Source organism: Notamacropus eugenii, chromosome 2 (assembly GCF_028372415.1).
Source record: "Notamacropus eugenii isolate mMacEug1 chromosome 2, mMacEug1.pri_v2, whole genome shotgun sequence".
NCBI lineage: Eukaryota > Metazoa > Chordata > Mammalia > Diprotodontia > Macropodidae > Notamacropus > Notamacropus eugenii.
Window position 1 is genome coordinate 453369681 of NC_092873.1, and position 16860 is coordinate 453386540.

The 16860-nt window shown below is 35.4% G+C and overlaps 1 protein-coding gene across 4 annotated transcripts in view; it reads left to right on the forward strand.

Annotated features, from left to right (window-relative positions):
* Positions 1–16860, forward strand: part of BRINP3 (BMP/retinoic acid inducible neural specific 3) — a 536581-nt gene that overhangs the window by 392123 nt on the left and 127598 nt on the right. For all 4 annotated transcript variants that reach the window (XM_072648361.1, XM_072648360.1, XM_072648359.1 and 1 more), the window contains exon 5: positions 15474–15579. In XM_072648361.1, the coding sequence (XP_072504462.1) occupies positions 15474–15579 (106 nt within the window). The remainder of the gene's footprint in view (positions 1–15473; positions 15580–16860) is intronic.

Here is a 16860-nt window from a genome sequence, read left to right on the forward strand (position 1 = left end):
GACCACTCTTATTTCCTTGTAAGATCATTTTTATTAAAATGATATAAGATGATTTGCTTTGACACTGTTACTTCAAAAGAATTTTGGTTCTTTTTTTTTTTACTAGTTCTATAAAAAGTGCCCTTTTACAATGCCGTATCACCTGCTATATGCTTTATTAACTTTCACATGTCACTGACTAAAGTTCAATAAGTTACTTTTAGTACCTGGTAATTGGTAGATGTAGACTAATTGAGGCAGTATTGTAATAATTGTTTCACTGGCATGACCCAACTATGAGCATTATGTGGGCTTTGGGAATAGTGTATAGATGCATCGATATAGGCTAACTAAAATGACGGATCAGAGGAATGCTATCCATATAGTTTACACAGATTTCAACTAAACATTTGAGAAAGAACCTCATTCTATTTTTGAAGAAAAAACAGAGATGTAGATCAGATGATAACAAAATTGAATATCTTCAGAATTTATCTAATAGACAAGCACAAAGTAGTGGTCAGATGTTTGATGTTAGTTTGCTAGAAGATCTTCAGTAGAATGTCCAAGGAATCTGTGTGCTTACCATGTAATTTATTAAAAGAAGACTTTGGGTATAAGATTACATGCCATCTTGGGAAGGAAAGGGAGAAAGAAGGAGAGAAAATTTGAAACTTATGAAAGTGATTGTTGAAAACTGAAAACAAATACATTATTAAATTTTAAGGAAAAGAAGACTTGGGGGAACATAACTTTCTTCCCAAATTTGAAGATTGTTGTTGGAGGAAGGATTAGAGTTGTTCAGTTTAAGAATTAGTATAAATATTAAAAAAAAACACAGGAATAAAGGTAACAGAGCAAGTGTTATTGGTTGTCTGAAGGTTGTCATTCTTCACCCCACTGAAGCATCAAGCACTCTGACACAATGTAAGGGCAAGCAAAGTAGGATCTTTTGCTGTTTTTGTTTTATTATAAGTGCCTCTGAATAATGTGATTAAGGAGGATCTTTCCCACCGTTGTTGGACCTGGGAAGATTTGTAGGAAGGTCCACACCTTTTGTTAATGAGGTACTGGTTCTCAAGGAATGTGATGCCCTCTTGCTCTAAAAACTGTATAAAGACTCTGAAGTGTGGTTGTATTTTGGGGCTTACTGACTGGAAGTGCTTGTTTGACCAGAAGAGGACTCTGGGAAACTGCTAAGGACTCCCCCATCAGATTGGAAAACCCAGATATTGGTACTTCACACTCTGGTAATTGTGGTCAGACAGTTGGACCTGTCTGTTGACTTGTGATATATATATTGACTATGGTCAGACAGAGGCAACCATGTCTGTTGATCTTTGATTTGTCTGTATTTACTCTGAAGTTAAAGGTGCTGACTCCTCTGAACTAGGTGAATGATATATGTACTTCATTAAAATGATTGTTAACCCCTCAAAAGTTGCCTTTCCTTTTAGAGAAGCAGATCAAAGAGCTTATGATAGCAGGCCCCACTGTATATGTCAGGGTGCTTACTGATACACACATCCAGGATGGCCTGCTAGCACAGGTTCTTAGATCTACTTTTCTAAAAGGAAAGCAACTTTTGAGGGGTTAACAATCTTTAACCATATGTACCAATATAGAAAATACAAGCAAGAAATAAAGACTAATAGACAAGGCTTCTAACTGCCTGACCATAAGCAGTACACACATCATAGATCAACAGACAGATTCAACTGTCTGATAATTACATACATACATAGTTACCAGATAGAGAAGCACCAATATCTGGGTTTTCCAAGCTAGGGAGGCTCCTTAATGTCCACTCAGACTCTCATCTGGCACAGGAACTTTCTTCCAAAGAGTAGCCCCCAAAGCAAAACCTCACCTCAGAGTATATATACACTTTTCAGTGCTGGAGAGCATCACAACCCTCTTGATCCAGTGCCTCATTAGAAATTAATAAAAGATATGGGTCTTCCTGCAAAAAAAGCCTCCCCTAATCAAGCTTCCCTTAATGGGCTTCAACTGAGGCCTATTAATGGGTAGGGAAGATCTTTACCTCTCATTACCCCCACAAAAGCTACATAACTCTTTAACCACTACTTTGAGATCATCTTTAAAATCAGAAAAATATGCAAATATATTTAGTAGTTTGGGTTAAATGAAATAGTTGTTTCAGTCAGATACGCAGTTCAGACAGTGAAATTGATTACTAACCAAATCAATCATAACCTTCTCTTTCATAATCTACTCTAGACTGTTCCCAGGAATTGCAATAAAACTCACTGGCGTATAGTTTTCATGGTCTATTCTCTTCCACTGTTGAAAATAAGCAATTTGCCCTTACGGAGCACTAATAGAAGGTATGGTTGAAAGTTGCTAAGAAGGAAATTGCTGAGAAGCAAATTTAGGCTTGATGTCAGAAAAACAAACTACCAAACAGGAACAAACAAATAAACCCAAAACTTTTTTTTCCAGTTCTTATTCATTTGTTCAGTTGTGTCCAAAATCCTGTGTGACCTTATGGCCTTTTGTTCATGAGTTTTCTTTGTAAAAAAGATCCTGGAGTGGGCTGACATTTTCCTTTGCAGGATGTTCTCATTTTGCAAATGAGAAACTGAGGCAAGTAAGGATTAAATGTCTTTGGCTAGGGTCACATAACTAGTAAGTATCTGAGGCCCAACTTGCACTCAGATCTTCATGGCTCTGAGCCCAGTACTCAATCCACTGTACCACTTAGCTGGCCCTTCTCCCAATTAGTGCTATACAAAAATGGTATAGTCTACCCCAGAAGCTAAGTTCTCTTTAAATTGGAGGTCTACAAGTGGAGTTTGTCTGTGAGCTATATTCATAGAAGTTATTTTTTATGGGAAATACATTTAACTACATAGCCACTGAAATCTCTTGTAGCTCAAAAATGTTTGAATGTGGTCATCCATCCAAGTCTTTTCTACTATACATTGAATATGTCTAGTTTTTCAGCTTCTTATCATATTGCATGGCATGAATTTGAAATCCTCCCTACAATGGTTTCATTCCACATAACACTAACTTCTTTTGTAAAATGTAGTTTTTTGATATGTAGTATGATTAGGACTACTTTTTACAGTAGAACCATCACCTCCCCAAATCAACATGTGGGGGTAGGGGTGGGCATGTGGTGGGGGGGAGGGGTATATATATATATATATATATATATATATATATATATATATATATATATATATATATATATATATATATATATATATATATATATATATATGTGTGTGTGTGTGTGTGTGTGTGTGTGTATACACACACATGTATGTATAGTTTTGAAAATTTTTAAAGATGCACTTAATTTTCTGAATAGTGCCCCACCTGTCTATCCTCTTGTCCTCCTTTCTCCCCTCCCCCCAAAAAATCCCTTTAATTTTTTTTTCCTGCTTTCATATTAGTATATCTCTTTTCATTAATCATCACCATGGTTCTAATTCTTAACTAACTGAGCACTCTAGGTGGTTGTCTCATTAGTGCTAAATTGTGCTATTTATTTGTGAAACTGAAAACAGTGATACCCAAAGAACACTGGTAGTTGTGTATTATTAGGAAAAAGCAGAACTTTGGAAATAGCTTCCTTGCTTTTATAAACTTCTATCAATAGCTTTATGATATTACTCAACATTTATTGCTACCTCAAGGCTTTTGAGTATTAAGAAACAACATATTTCTATTTTTCCACATGATAATATACTTTCTATATAGGTCCTTACACAATCACAGTTGTATAAAATCAAGGACACTGTAAGTTGGCTTCTAGCAAAAGACTGAGCTGTCATTTACATGTCTTAAATCATATGATATGTCTTAAATAATTTTAGAGATGAATATGGTTATTATGCAATATTTTTAAATGATTAAATATGGATTTTATTTTTAAATGAAGATATTTCATCTCAGTGAACTAAATAAAGGCCATTTACCATTTTTATACACACTTTAAGGGCTTCGTCTCTTTTTCTCTCATTCAACCTTGTGAAGGATTCAGGAAATTATTACATGCCCCCTTAGGAGTGTAGGAATTCCCCATGTGAGTTTAGCAATCAAGACATATTCATGAAAAGAGAAATTCATTTGGATATGGAACTTTTTAATTGCCTTTTCCAGTGAGTGATAGCCATATATATATATATATATATATATATATATATATATATATATATGTATGTATGTATGTATGTATGTATGTATGTGTGTGTGTATCAAATCTACAATGCATGACTTTAATAGGATAATATTCAAAATATGTGATACAGTTAATATTTACTAATAAGATTGTGATTAGTACTGATAGGGCTTAGTAGAATATACATTAACTTGGAATCAAAGTTTCACTTGAGTTCCAATTCTGACCCTGTCTGTGTGATTTGAACTTGTTTCCTCATTTCTAAAATGGTAATTTTAAAAAATATTCAATTACTACTTCACAGGATTTTTGTGGGGAAAGTGTTTTGCAAAGAGCCAAGCATGATATGAAAGTTAACTTTTATTGGCAGTACTTTTTTTTTGAGAGAAAATATAATCTTAATAGTGTTGTGGTTTCATGATGTGTTGTGGTGGAATCACCTCAAATAATTCAGTCACACCACCTCTAGTCCAAGTGTAGGCATTTGTTGAGATTGACATCTCTCATTAAGTGGGCTAAGTTCCAAGAGGAACCAGCACCTTCAGATAAAACAAGATGGATCTTTATGGGATAAAGATGCAATTACATAATAGAAATTATGAATATTTAAAAAGACAAGAGGAGTTTGTTAAGGGATTAAGTAATGGAGGAGAGGTCCCAGTCATGGTGGAACTGCACATGCAGCTACCCACAACGCATACAGAAAAACCCATTTGAGGGGTATGTATGTATAATAATGATATTATAATAAGCCTTTCTGTAGAGGGCCAGTGCTGATGTAGTCCAGAATGTGAGGTACTGTCCAGGTTTTACTTGAGACTTGTACTAACATGGGCAGCTAATTTTATCAGGACAATTGGCTCACCGTCCCCACTCTTGATATGAAAGCATGAGAACATCCCGACCTTGCAGGTACACCCCAAGGCCGTGCCTCCCCAAGGCTGTCTCACCAGAAGGAACTAGATTAGAGAGTATAAGAAATAAACTAAAAATGTTCTCATGGGAATGACCTTGGTTGCTTGAATGTTCTCACAGTGACTAATTCTGCTTGCTTGCCTATAATAACCTATATAAATCTTACCTATCTGGTCAATAAATGAGAGCTATTCTTTACAACTCTTCGCCTGGCCCCGTGTCTACTTTTCTTTCATGATCTCTCAGCAATCACAATTGGCAGCCCCCTCAGCCAGCACATGGCACCTCTCTACACCATAAATTCACTCTAGGTCAGTTCTTTACTATTACTGTGCAGATACCTACTTAGGGAAAGTTCCTTCTGTTGTTTTGGGGTTCACATCCTGCTCAGGCATCCTAGTGGTGCTACTTTCTGATTGATTGAGTACTGTAATACTATCTGAGACTAGATGGATGTGGTTGTGGTTAAGTGCGTGGACACACCTGCTGTTTCTGTGGGAATCGTGGACACACTTTATTGTCCTACTGAGCAGTGAGGTATATATGAAGAAGCTAAGATTTTGAGTGTGTGGGGGAGGAGTGGCTAGGTAGGAGCATTGGGCCTATTGTTCAGTGGGGCCTATAAGGAAGTTAGAATAGTGGAGCTGGGTGCAGCTTTATTGGATTCCATCTTTAGGAGAAATAAAGCAACATTTTATAACAATAAAAATGCTGTTTGATAGTTTTCTTGATGGTAGTCAATTCAGTCAAATGGAATGAAGAAGATTCCACAATGTAAACATGAGCCTACTGTAGTGGTAATAACTCAGTAAATTTGCGTTGAAGCTCCTTGTAGGACATGGGATATACTTTTTCTCAGTTTTGCCCTGTGCCTCCTAAGTGTAATATTTTCCCATGCTGATGTTTCTCTTACTTTGCCTTTCCCTAAACACTTGTATGTATAGTCAATGTCTCACTCGTATACTTATTTATATATAACTTCATAAATTGACTCTAATCATTTAATGTTTGTATTTTCTCTGAATGATGCAGTTGTTAGCCATTGGAGAATAGGGATTGTTAAGTACATATCTTGTAGGTGCTAGAAGTTCAAATATGGGAAGATCATCTGTTGTGACTGATTTATTTAGTAATCAATTTCACTGTCTGAGCTATTTCATTCACCCCAAACTACTAAATCTATTTGCATATTTTTACGGATTTTAAAGATAATCTTAAAGAAGTAGTTTAAGAATTAGTACAATTTTTAAAAACATGAACAAAGATAACAGAGCAAATATCGTTGTTTATCTACAGGTTGTCATTTTTTTAACCCACAAAAGCTGTTTATGTTTATTTTTCAGGCTTAAAAATGGTTTTAGTTTCTGACACTTAAAATCTGCCTTGAAAAATTACTTTCCTAATGCCTTTCTCCGGCTATAAAAAAAAAGAATACATATAAATGATTTTTCAATAAGACATCAAGACTACATAAACTATTAAAAATGAAAAATATATGGATTGTGCTCAGGAAGCCAACATATCTCAGTCTATAAACAGTATTGTATTATCATTATGTTGTTATGAAGTGGTAAGTTTTTATGCAAGAATTCAAGTTTGTGTGCCTAAGTACCATTTTCAACTTCACATTGGGTTTGTAGGACTGTGGGCATTTTTTATACCTGAATTCAAAAGAAAATTCTTTTCTTTTCCATGAAAATATTACCTGTCTCCATTTTTAAAATCTAAATAAAATGTGTTCTGAAATACTTGTTTATGCTTTTGTACTGCCTCTTTTGCTATAGAAGGTGGCTTCTTTGCTTTCATTTCTGTAAAACCTTCTAACTGTGAAAACACAGAGGTAACTTGAATTAAACAGGCTAGGGAAATTTGCAAAGAAAATCTGCATGTATTTGTTGCTATATTTTATTACATGTGTGTTTTGTCTTTGCACTCAACATGATGTTTAATAAGATCCATATGAATTGCTATTGAAGTATGACAAATACACAGGAAGAAATTAACATAATTAAGAGGGAATGCCCTTCAGAAAATCTTGGGAGCAAACAAATTTGGTCTTCAGTATATGTTGACTCTTTTACATGTCTCCTTTCTAATAATGCCTCCTGCTTTTAAAATGTTTAGCTAATAGTGCCCAGAACTCCTCATTTAGGGACCTTCCTGGAACCTGGATCTCTGTTCTGTGCTTCTTTTCTTCCTTTGTAATCAACACTTAGCCTTTCTTGCTTCTTCGTCTATTGCAGTCTTCACAATGGGTAGGAAAGGGTTAATAATCAGAGTAAATTCATCTGTTTGAGAAAAGTAGAATTTTTATTTAGATTATTGTTAAAACAGCTTTTCAAAACTCCTAAGATAATGCCTCATTTCACTATGGAGATTTACCTGGATTCTTAATAGGAATTCAAGTGGAACAGAAGTGGAAGGATATGCCAAAGTTGGAAATGATTCAGGTAGCATTCTGTGAACAGTTATGCCTGCTCTATAAAGACCAGGCAATCCTAAATGCATACAGGGTCATTGCTAGTGGTATTAGTAATCAGAGTACCACAGTTTCAATGAACATGACTTGGATTCCAATCATATGCTTTCATTTGCTGGGTTTATGCCCAAGTAAAAATTAACTTGACCTGTCTGAGACCTGGATTTCTTTTCTGTTAAATGGGGATGATAATATTATTAACACTTTTGTTCTAAAATTGCTGTGGCAATCAAATTAGATTTTGTTCAGTAAAGTCAGTATATATTTAGCTGTGTGCCAGGCACTGTGCTAAGTGATGGAAATAAAAGATCAAAATCCAGTCTCTGATCTCCAGGAGTTCAAAAAAAATTCACTGGATTCAGATGACTCTGGAGGAGAAGTGAGGCTGGGGACCTGCACAGTGCTCCCTTACTCAAAACAAAGTCAAGTGTAAGTCATGTCATTATTTCTCTGATGGCATGATCTTCTTCGGCAACGAAGGACAAACACACAAATGGAAAGGAAGTTAGGTGAAGAATACCAGAAAGGTAGGAAGAGGCGAGGGTATAAAGGTTTTTAAAAGCCAAACAAAGGATTTTATATTTGATGCTGAGTGTAATAGGAAGCTACTGGTGCTTATTGAATAGGTAGTAGCATAGACTGACCTGCACTTTAGAGTGTTACTTTTGATTTCTTAGTGAAGGACTAGAGTAGAGAGGGACTTGAGAGAGAAAGACCAGTTAAAAACTATTTAGATAGTACAGACATTGAGAGGATGACAGTCTGCATCACAATGAAGATAGAATTAATAGATCATGGCAACAGATTAGATATGAGAGTTAGCATGTGAAAGAGTAAAGAATCAGATGATTACTAGTTTATGAGAAGATGGTGGAGCCCTCCAAGACAATGGAGATATTAGAAGGAGGGGAGGATCTGGGGAAGAAGATAATGATTTCAGTTTTGTATGTCTAATAGGCTGTTGGGGATACAATACTATATGTTAGTAGAGAGATTAGGGATGGACAAATAAAATTGAGATCATTGGCAAAGGTACAATAATTGAGAACTGAGGAGAATGGAATAGTGGGAAAGAAGGCGAAGATCCAGGACAGAACCTTGGGGCATACTCAGTGTTAGCAACCAGAAAGACTAGGATGAAGATCCAGTAAAGGATCTACTGAGACAGGTAGGAGGAAAACCAGGACAGAGAATTGTCATGAAAACCTAGAGAGAAGAGATTAGAAAGGAGGAGAGAGTTATTGACAGTGTCAAAGACTGCAGAGAGGTCAAGATGGATGAGGATTGAGAAAATACCATTAGATCTGGTAATTCAGAGATCAATGGTAACTTGAGAGTGAACTGTTTCAGTTGAATGATGAGGTCAGATGAGAGACAACAGCATTAAGAAGAGGATGAAAGAAAGGAAGTGGAGACACCAGTTGTAGAAGGCTTTTTTAATGAGTTATGCCAAGAAAACAGGGAGAGGTATAGGGTGATACTTAGTAGAGATTGATGGTGTAATGTTAATGAGATGCAAGTTAATGAAAGATCTTCTTCACCCATTAATACATCTTATGTGGAACCCATTGCTGGGAGCTTGATTAGGGGAGGCTTGTTTTGTAGGAAGGCACATACCTTTTGTTAATTAATGAGGCACTGGTTCAGGAGGGTCATAATGCCCTCTGGCTCTGAAAAGTATGTATATGTACTCTGGGATGAGGTTTTGCTTTGCTTGGAAGAAGTTTCATGTGCTGGTTGAGACTCTGGGTAGCCATTAAGGAGCACCCCCCCAAGCCTCCCACCCCATGCCCCAGGCTTTGAAAACCCATATGTTGCTGCTTCTCTCTCTGATAAGTAATGTATGTATATAATGGCCAGACAATTGAATCTGTTTGTTGAGCTGTGATGTATATATTGGGTATGGTCAGACAGTTAGAAGCCCTGTCTGTTGTTCTTTATTTCTCTGATTGTATTTTCTCTGTTGGTGAATGTAATTAAAGAAGATTGTTGACCCCTCAAAAGATGCTTTCCTTTTAGAAAAGCAGACCTAAGAAGCTGCGCAGCAGACCCTCCTCTGTATGCCAGAGTGCTTGGTGCTACAGATGGCTAAAGCAAAATATTTTTTGAAAATAGCCTAATTTGGGGCAAGTTTGTTAGCAGTGGCAAAGTAGTCAGTAGGCAGGGAAGAATTAAAGATTAGTGAGAGGGTAGAATGATGGAAGGGATAATCTGTTGCGATCACTTGTATACATAGAGGGGATTGTTTTAATAAGTAGAAGGGAAGGGCCATTACTTTATGTGTGTAAAATATATAAAACTTAAGGACTTGTGTGATTTCAGCTATCGTAATTAATTGGTCACTAATTGATGAATTGTTTGGACAAAGAAACCTATGATGCACAAAAGAAAATTAATCACTGATCTTTATGTGATTTCTTTCTTCTACGGTAACATTAACAAAATGGTTTAAATAAAGGAAAGAGAACACTAAAAAAATTCCAGTTTTTAGGCAAGCTACAAATATTAAATTAGCTCTTAATTAAATTAACTTTAATCTAAATATGACATATCTTTCCAATAACTAATGAATTTCTATTCTAGGGGAAAAATGAATGACATCAACATTGACATTCTTTCTACAAATTAAACCAGAATATTTAAGGACAGTATCATCAAATGTAAAGGTGTCTTGCAGATTCTCCTGGAGATACACATAGATGTGTTGCCTAAATTGATTTCAACATGTGCCCACAGACAAGAAGAAACACTATTTAAATGGATAGTTTGTCTTGAATTGCTCAAACTTATCATAAACAAAAAGAACCCCATGGAGATAATTGCACCTTAAGTGACAGCATCTGTGGCAAAGGAGAAAGAACCAGAGAAATTCTTTGAAATACCTGACAAAGTCTTGCAAACAAAGTCAATCTATAGCTTGATGTTCACTGATATCAATATGAAAATGATGATAAGAAAGTTGAAAAATATATTGGGAAATATGGTTCTCATTTAAAAGATGAATAATGAGAGACTCAGAAGCCTCAAATAGCATACACACATATATGAATGTATATATGTGTGTATATGTTTGCACATGTAATTTATTTTTAAAAATTATATTTTTTTAAATTTGGTCAGCACTAACTAAAGGCCTTAAAATTTGAATTTAATATATATCTAAAAGGATGGGAAAAATGAATTACTGATATTCGAATCTTTTTGTGGCTATTATTCATATTAAGTGAGACTTTGAACTATTTAAAATAAAGGTCAAGATAAATGCCAGTTTAGAAGAAAGGAAAAAAGAGTTAATAAACTTGAAGCCCTCTTATCTTCCAAACTTCCCAGTCACTCTCAAAGGCATCACTACACTACCATTCCCCCAAACTAACAACAAAGATCTCATCCTTGATTCCTCGCCATCTCTTATCCCCCCATATCCAATCTGTTGCTAAGATTTGCCAATTTCATCTTGCCTACTGTACTTTTCAATCCTGTGACATTAATTTCCTTTCTATTCTTTACATAATAAACTTTATCTTCTGACTCTAGACATTTTCATGGGTTTGTTCCCTTTGCCTGCAATGCTTTCCCTCCTCATCTCTGCCCCCAGTTTCCCTATCTTCCTTCTAGTCCTAGCTTAAGTCTCAACTTCTGTATAGAATCTCTTCTCATCTCTAGTGCTTTCCCTCTGTAGATTTTTTTCCTGTAAATAATTTGTAACTATTTGTTTGCATGTCTTCCACCCCATTCATTCAATTATGACCTTCTGGATTCCTGAACTGTCTTGTCTTATGCCTTTTGTTGTATCCCTAGGCTTTGAGCAATTTTTAGAATGTAGTAAGTGCTTAAAATATTTACTGAATGATGGACTTATTGAATAAAGCATTTGTTAAACATTTACTATATGCAAAGCATAAATCTGAGTGCAAATAAGCAAGGAAGATAGTCCCTACTCTCAAGGAGTTCATATGCGAATGGGGCAGATAACATATGGAATGTTTCAGCTGTAATCCAGGTAGAAAGATCTTATGGTCCTTAAAAGTGGCAAAGAGGATAGTAATACCTCTTCTTTAATGTCATTTCAGCTGATACAATCATATCAGTTTCTGATGCTGAACCATTTGATTGTGTCAAAAACATTAATGGCATTACTTTCTTTTCTGGGTCTTTAATAAAAGAGCCTACAAAATCTGTATCTCCATAAAAATTATTTCCAAAGATGAAGATTGTGTGTCCACTAGACTGGTATCATTACTATTAAAAAATAAAAAAACTTGGGCTCATCATCCTGGCCTATTTCCATCGGGATTTTGGAGAAGATGGTGGTTGAAGTAGTTGGAGTGGTAGGTGTGGGGGTAGTTTGACTTTCCTGGCACGTAGGGTCCCCGCCTTTCCCTTGGGGAGCTATGCTTCTTCAGCTACGCATGTTTTTCTGTCCTGTATGTGACAGCTGGTGGGAGTGACAGGGCCCCTCTCCATAGGAATTGCTTCCCCAGACATTGGCAATGAGAGCTGGCTTGAAAATAGAACTGATAATCAGAGGTTCTGCCATATTTAGGGCTCCTTTGCCCATCTGTCTGTTGGTGGCAGTAGGTCAGCAGTTGTTGCTGGTAGTGATGAGAAAAGTGGGCCCTTTCTACACAATGATTTCTCTCCTCCATGATAGCTGCATGTTCTGGGTGACAGAAGCAGGTCTGGTGGTTTGGAGGACATTACTATTTCCCAAGTCCTTGGCCTCAGAGTCCTTGACTGTTTCCATTATGATCTGAGGGAAGGCAGTGGGCAAGGTAGTGTTGTTAGTTTGATCCATCTGGTACATGCAGACTCCCAACTCACCTTCAGGGTGCCTTGCAATTTATTCTAGCCTGGCCTGCCATCCCTGTGAGGGAATTTAATAAGATACTGTGTGTGATTACAGTAACTTCAACTTTACTGATGTAAATAGGCTACTGTTGCTGAAAAGATGTGAACTGCATAAATGTTTACTGAGTCTGCTTGTCATCATTTCTTTGAGAAATGCAACTGACATAAAATAGTCATCACAACAGGAAGGTCAAGAGCATACCTCACAAACACTTGATCTTGCTATCAAGCAAAAAAGGACAAGGGCAGCTGTGGTTTGGAGGACAAGCTAATTTAGATAATATTGCCAAGTGTAGCAGATTACATGTAGAATCACCTCCAACAATGAAAAAAACAAGAGACGGTGAACCAGCAGAGCAGTTTGGTTTAATATCCAACCTAAGTCCGTTCATTTGAAAATCTGAAGAAGAAATTGGAAGAAAGATAGCAAATAGAGGACATGCAATAGAATCGCAAAGGATCACAGATGCACCAAAATACTGAAGATCCTAAATAACACTGTATAGAGGTCATTTTGTTTTGACTTAAAACCAGACTATTAAGGAGGCTTCTTTAAAAAAATAATAATTGATGGAAAGGGTAAGTTTTGAACTTTAAGTATAGAATCTAAATTTTTAAAAAAGGGAATTTGAGAATAATTTTAATGCAAAGGCCAGAAAAAATTTAATTTTTAGCATTTTACACGTTATTTCTCATTAAAATGAACTGTTAGAACCTGCTCCCTTCCTGCTTTTCCAGTCTTCTTACACCTTACAGTAACCTCACACATTCTGTACCCCATTGACACTGGCCTCTTTGCTGTTCCCTCACAAGATTCTCCATCTCCTAACTATGTGAATTTTTACCGGCTGTCCCCTCTGCCTGGAGTGCTCTCCCTCTTTTCTCTGCCTTCTGGCTTCTTTCAAGTCTCAATTAAAAATCCCTCCTTCTGCAGGACGCCCTTTCCAACCCCTCTTAGTTCTAGTGCTGTCTCTTTGTTGTTTCTTCACATTTATCCTGTGATAGATCATTTGTTTGCTGTTATTTACCTCCATAAACTATCTCCCCCATTAAATTGTGAGTTTGTTAAAAGCAGAGAATTTCTTTCACATTTCTTTGTATCCCCAGAACATAGCAGGCATTTAATATTTATTGACTGACTGGAATTGGAAATAGAAGTCTGGATAGAATGTCCAATTGTTTACTTTCAAGGAACTTAGACTCTCATAGAGTGTTGGTGTACCTGTTCACCAACTATAAGTTATGCAAATGAACTTTATCCAGGTATATCGGAAGGATCAAAGATTTTTTTTAATTAAAAAAGTTATTATTCATTTTCAAAGATCACATTTATAAGACTATGAGTTCTAAATTTCCCCTCCCCCACATCTCCCTCCCCAAGACAGCATGAAGTTTGATATAAACTGCAAATCTACAGTCATGTTAAAAATATTTTCATATTAGTCATGTTGTGAAAGAAGAATTAGAACAAAAGGGGAAAGAAAGAGAAAGAAAAAACAACAAAACAAAAAAAGAGAAAATAGTATGTTTTGGGGATCAATCATTTTAAAGGAGGTTAGAAAAGAGACTTTATGTACAGCCTGAGACATAGGGAAAAGTGAGAGAAACAAGGAGGCTGAAGCCAGTGAAGTCAGCCAAAACAGAAGTTGTAGTCTTTCAGGCCAGAGGTGATGAGAGCTTGGACTAAAGTGGCAGCTCTGAGAATGGACTAGAAGAGTTAGGATATGAATAGTATTGCAGAAGGACAATCTAAAAGGCTTAGCGACTGATAGAGGGTAGGAAATGAAAAAGAAGAAGTCACAGGCAATGCAAGAGGATTTTCCAAAAGATTTTCCAAAGATGAGCTAGTTGCTAGTAGAAACTGGTTTGGAGATAGGTTGGTAATGATGGAATGTTATACAACTGGTTGGTTTACAAAGGGAAAAAATAGGATATTGTAGATGTCACTAAAATGTACATACTACCTTAGAGTGTGTTTTGAATTGAAATGTCACTGATAAATACTTTCCAGGTTATTATTTGTGTTCATATTAATGATTTCAGGTTTAAGAACCAACAACTGTTGCTTTAGGGAAAGTCTTTCTCATTTAAGAATATAAGCTTTATTTTATATGTTTATGAAGCATGTCCTTATATCAGATTGTGAAACTGAAAATTGATATACCACTCTATTCTGTGTCATTCATTAATTATTGATTGAGAATTGCACCTAATAATTTGAGTCAGTACTTAGGAATTAGTTTGATTTAAAACACAGTTTGACTTCGTAGCATTAAAGTCTATAAGGAAATTTGATTTCTTTATAAGAGTTTAACTTGCTCATTTTCTGGGCTGCAGCCTGGACTCAATTATCTTCACCTGGAATGGAGGAGGGAGAATGAGTCTATGTGTTCATAAGATGTTCTACCTGTTTTTACAAGCATAGAATGGGACCACTCTGATGTAGGGAATTACCCAAAATAAGATTTTCCAGATGATGATGACTAACTCTGTTTTCCTCATTGCTTTGGACTTTGGAAATCCTCTTTTGCAATTCAACTTGATTGTGCCCAATGGAAGTGCACCCTACACATTTAACCCCACCTCTACGATAGACCAATCATAATCCTAGTTTAGCCTCACTGAATTTTATGTAACCAACTGCATAAAAGCCGACCCTGTCTGTGGTGAAGTAGCCTTGGTGACTGAGGGTTTAAGAATCTCAATTTATTGGCAACTGCTAGCATAGCTAATAAAATGATCACACTTGGAACTTTGTGTTTCAGTTACTCTTCCTTGTAAATTTTTCTTATGGCAAGGGTTATATCTAATCACCATATGTGATTTATATGTGATGTATTTCTGATCATAGAGATGCTTTCAGCATGTTCTTAAAAGATTTCTGTGGAGCCATGAGGAAGAAAATAGAATTGGAAGCAAAAGAAGTCATTTTTCTCTTCCATGGTTGGAAGTATGTATTCCTGATGCCCTCCCAGCTCCTAGGCTTTTCAGTAACATTTACAGTCAAATATCAAATATTTGTATGTGACAGCTAAACTGAATTGAAATGAATATTTTAAATTTCTGATTTATATAATAAGTTAATATTTTGTTCATCAGGTAACAGAAACACGAACTGGTCCTCTTGGCTGCAGTAACTATGACAACCTAGATTCAGTCAGTTCTGTTCTGGTTCAAAGTCCTGAGAATAAGATTCAGTTACAAGGTATGTAGGTGCACCTTAATTAATTTTTTATGAAACAGGATGGCATTTATTAAGTGATATTTCTTTTTTTAAGGTAATGTGTAACATATTGGACTTTTAAAACTATCTGTTAAAAGGTCAATTTCCAAATTTTTTCTGATAAATTTTTAAGGACTTTAAGAAAATATCAGATATTCACTTTCATAATAGGTAAAACACATACATACATGCAAGTGTGCATGCATGCACACACATACATGCACACACCCATCCTCTAGCAAGATGAAATGAGTTATCCTGTCAACATTTTGAGTGCAAAAACCACTATCTTTACCAATTATTGTGTATTTCTATCTTTCTATGAAACTTTTCTACTTTCATAGTTTTAAGTATGTACATGCATATTACAGCAACATAACTTATTTATATTGTAAATTTGATGCCATTACTCATGAGTACATTTACCTTCTGGTAAAGTGATCCTATAGTTTTTGAAATAATATCAATTGATAATGTAAATTTAGATTATCTCTTTCCTTTTCATTACATTAATGGCAGTGACTTGAGATGTTTCTAGGCTATACCTTTTTCATTATATTAGGTGAGATATTTGAGTAAGCTGTCCTATCCAACTGATGCCAATCAAAAAAGTTATTAACATGTATTCGCCTGTATTTATAGTATTATTTATATAAAATCAAAGTCTGAATCACAACCCATCATAGCTGTACAATACATAAACATTGGACCATTAGTGCCATAAAGTATCTGGCTATACTGGATGCATTGATTGGGGAATTATCTTGGGGGAGAGGTTGAGGAAAAAGGAGAGACAGAAGAAAAGATTTCCTTTTTTTGGTCCATTATTTCAAGGGCTATATTGACCGTTTATTTACATTTTATGCAAACATGCCTAGCATAGCAATTCAGGATGGTCTATTAAAATTTTCAAACTCATTTTCAAACTCAAGGAATTTGGTAATGTATTATTTTATTTGAATAATACCTAAATCACAAATTTGAAATATTCAAATAAATAAAAATAACCAAGTAGATATTTGAAAAAAACATTTTAACCTTTGAAGAAGTGAACATTAAAATTATATTTTTGCTATCCATTTTGTCATTATCATTTTTGACATAATTTTTTGAAAATATTTCCTGTGAATTTTTATTTATATATAGTATATACAATTGTAATTTTGTGTATGTAATGGACATTATATTACATAATGTGAATTACATTATTACATACATTATTTAAAATTATATATATATGTGTGTGTGTATATACATATATAT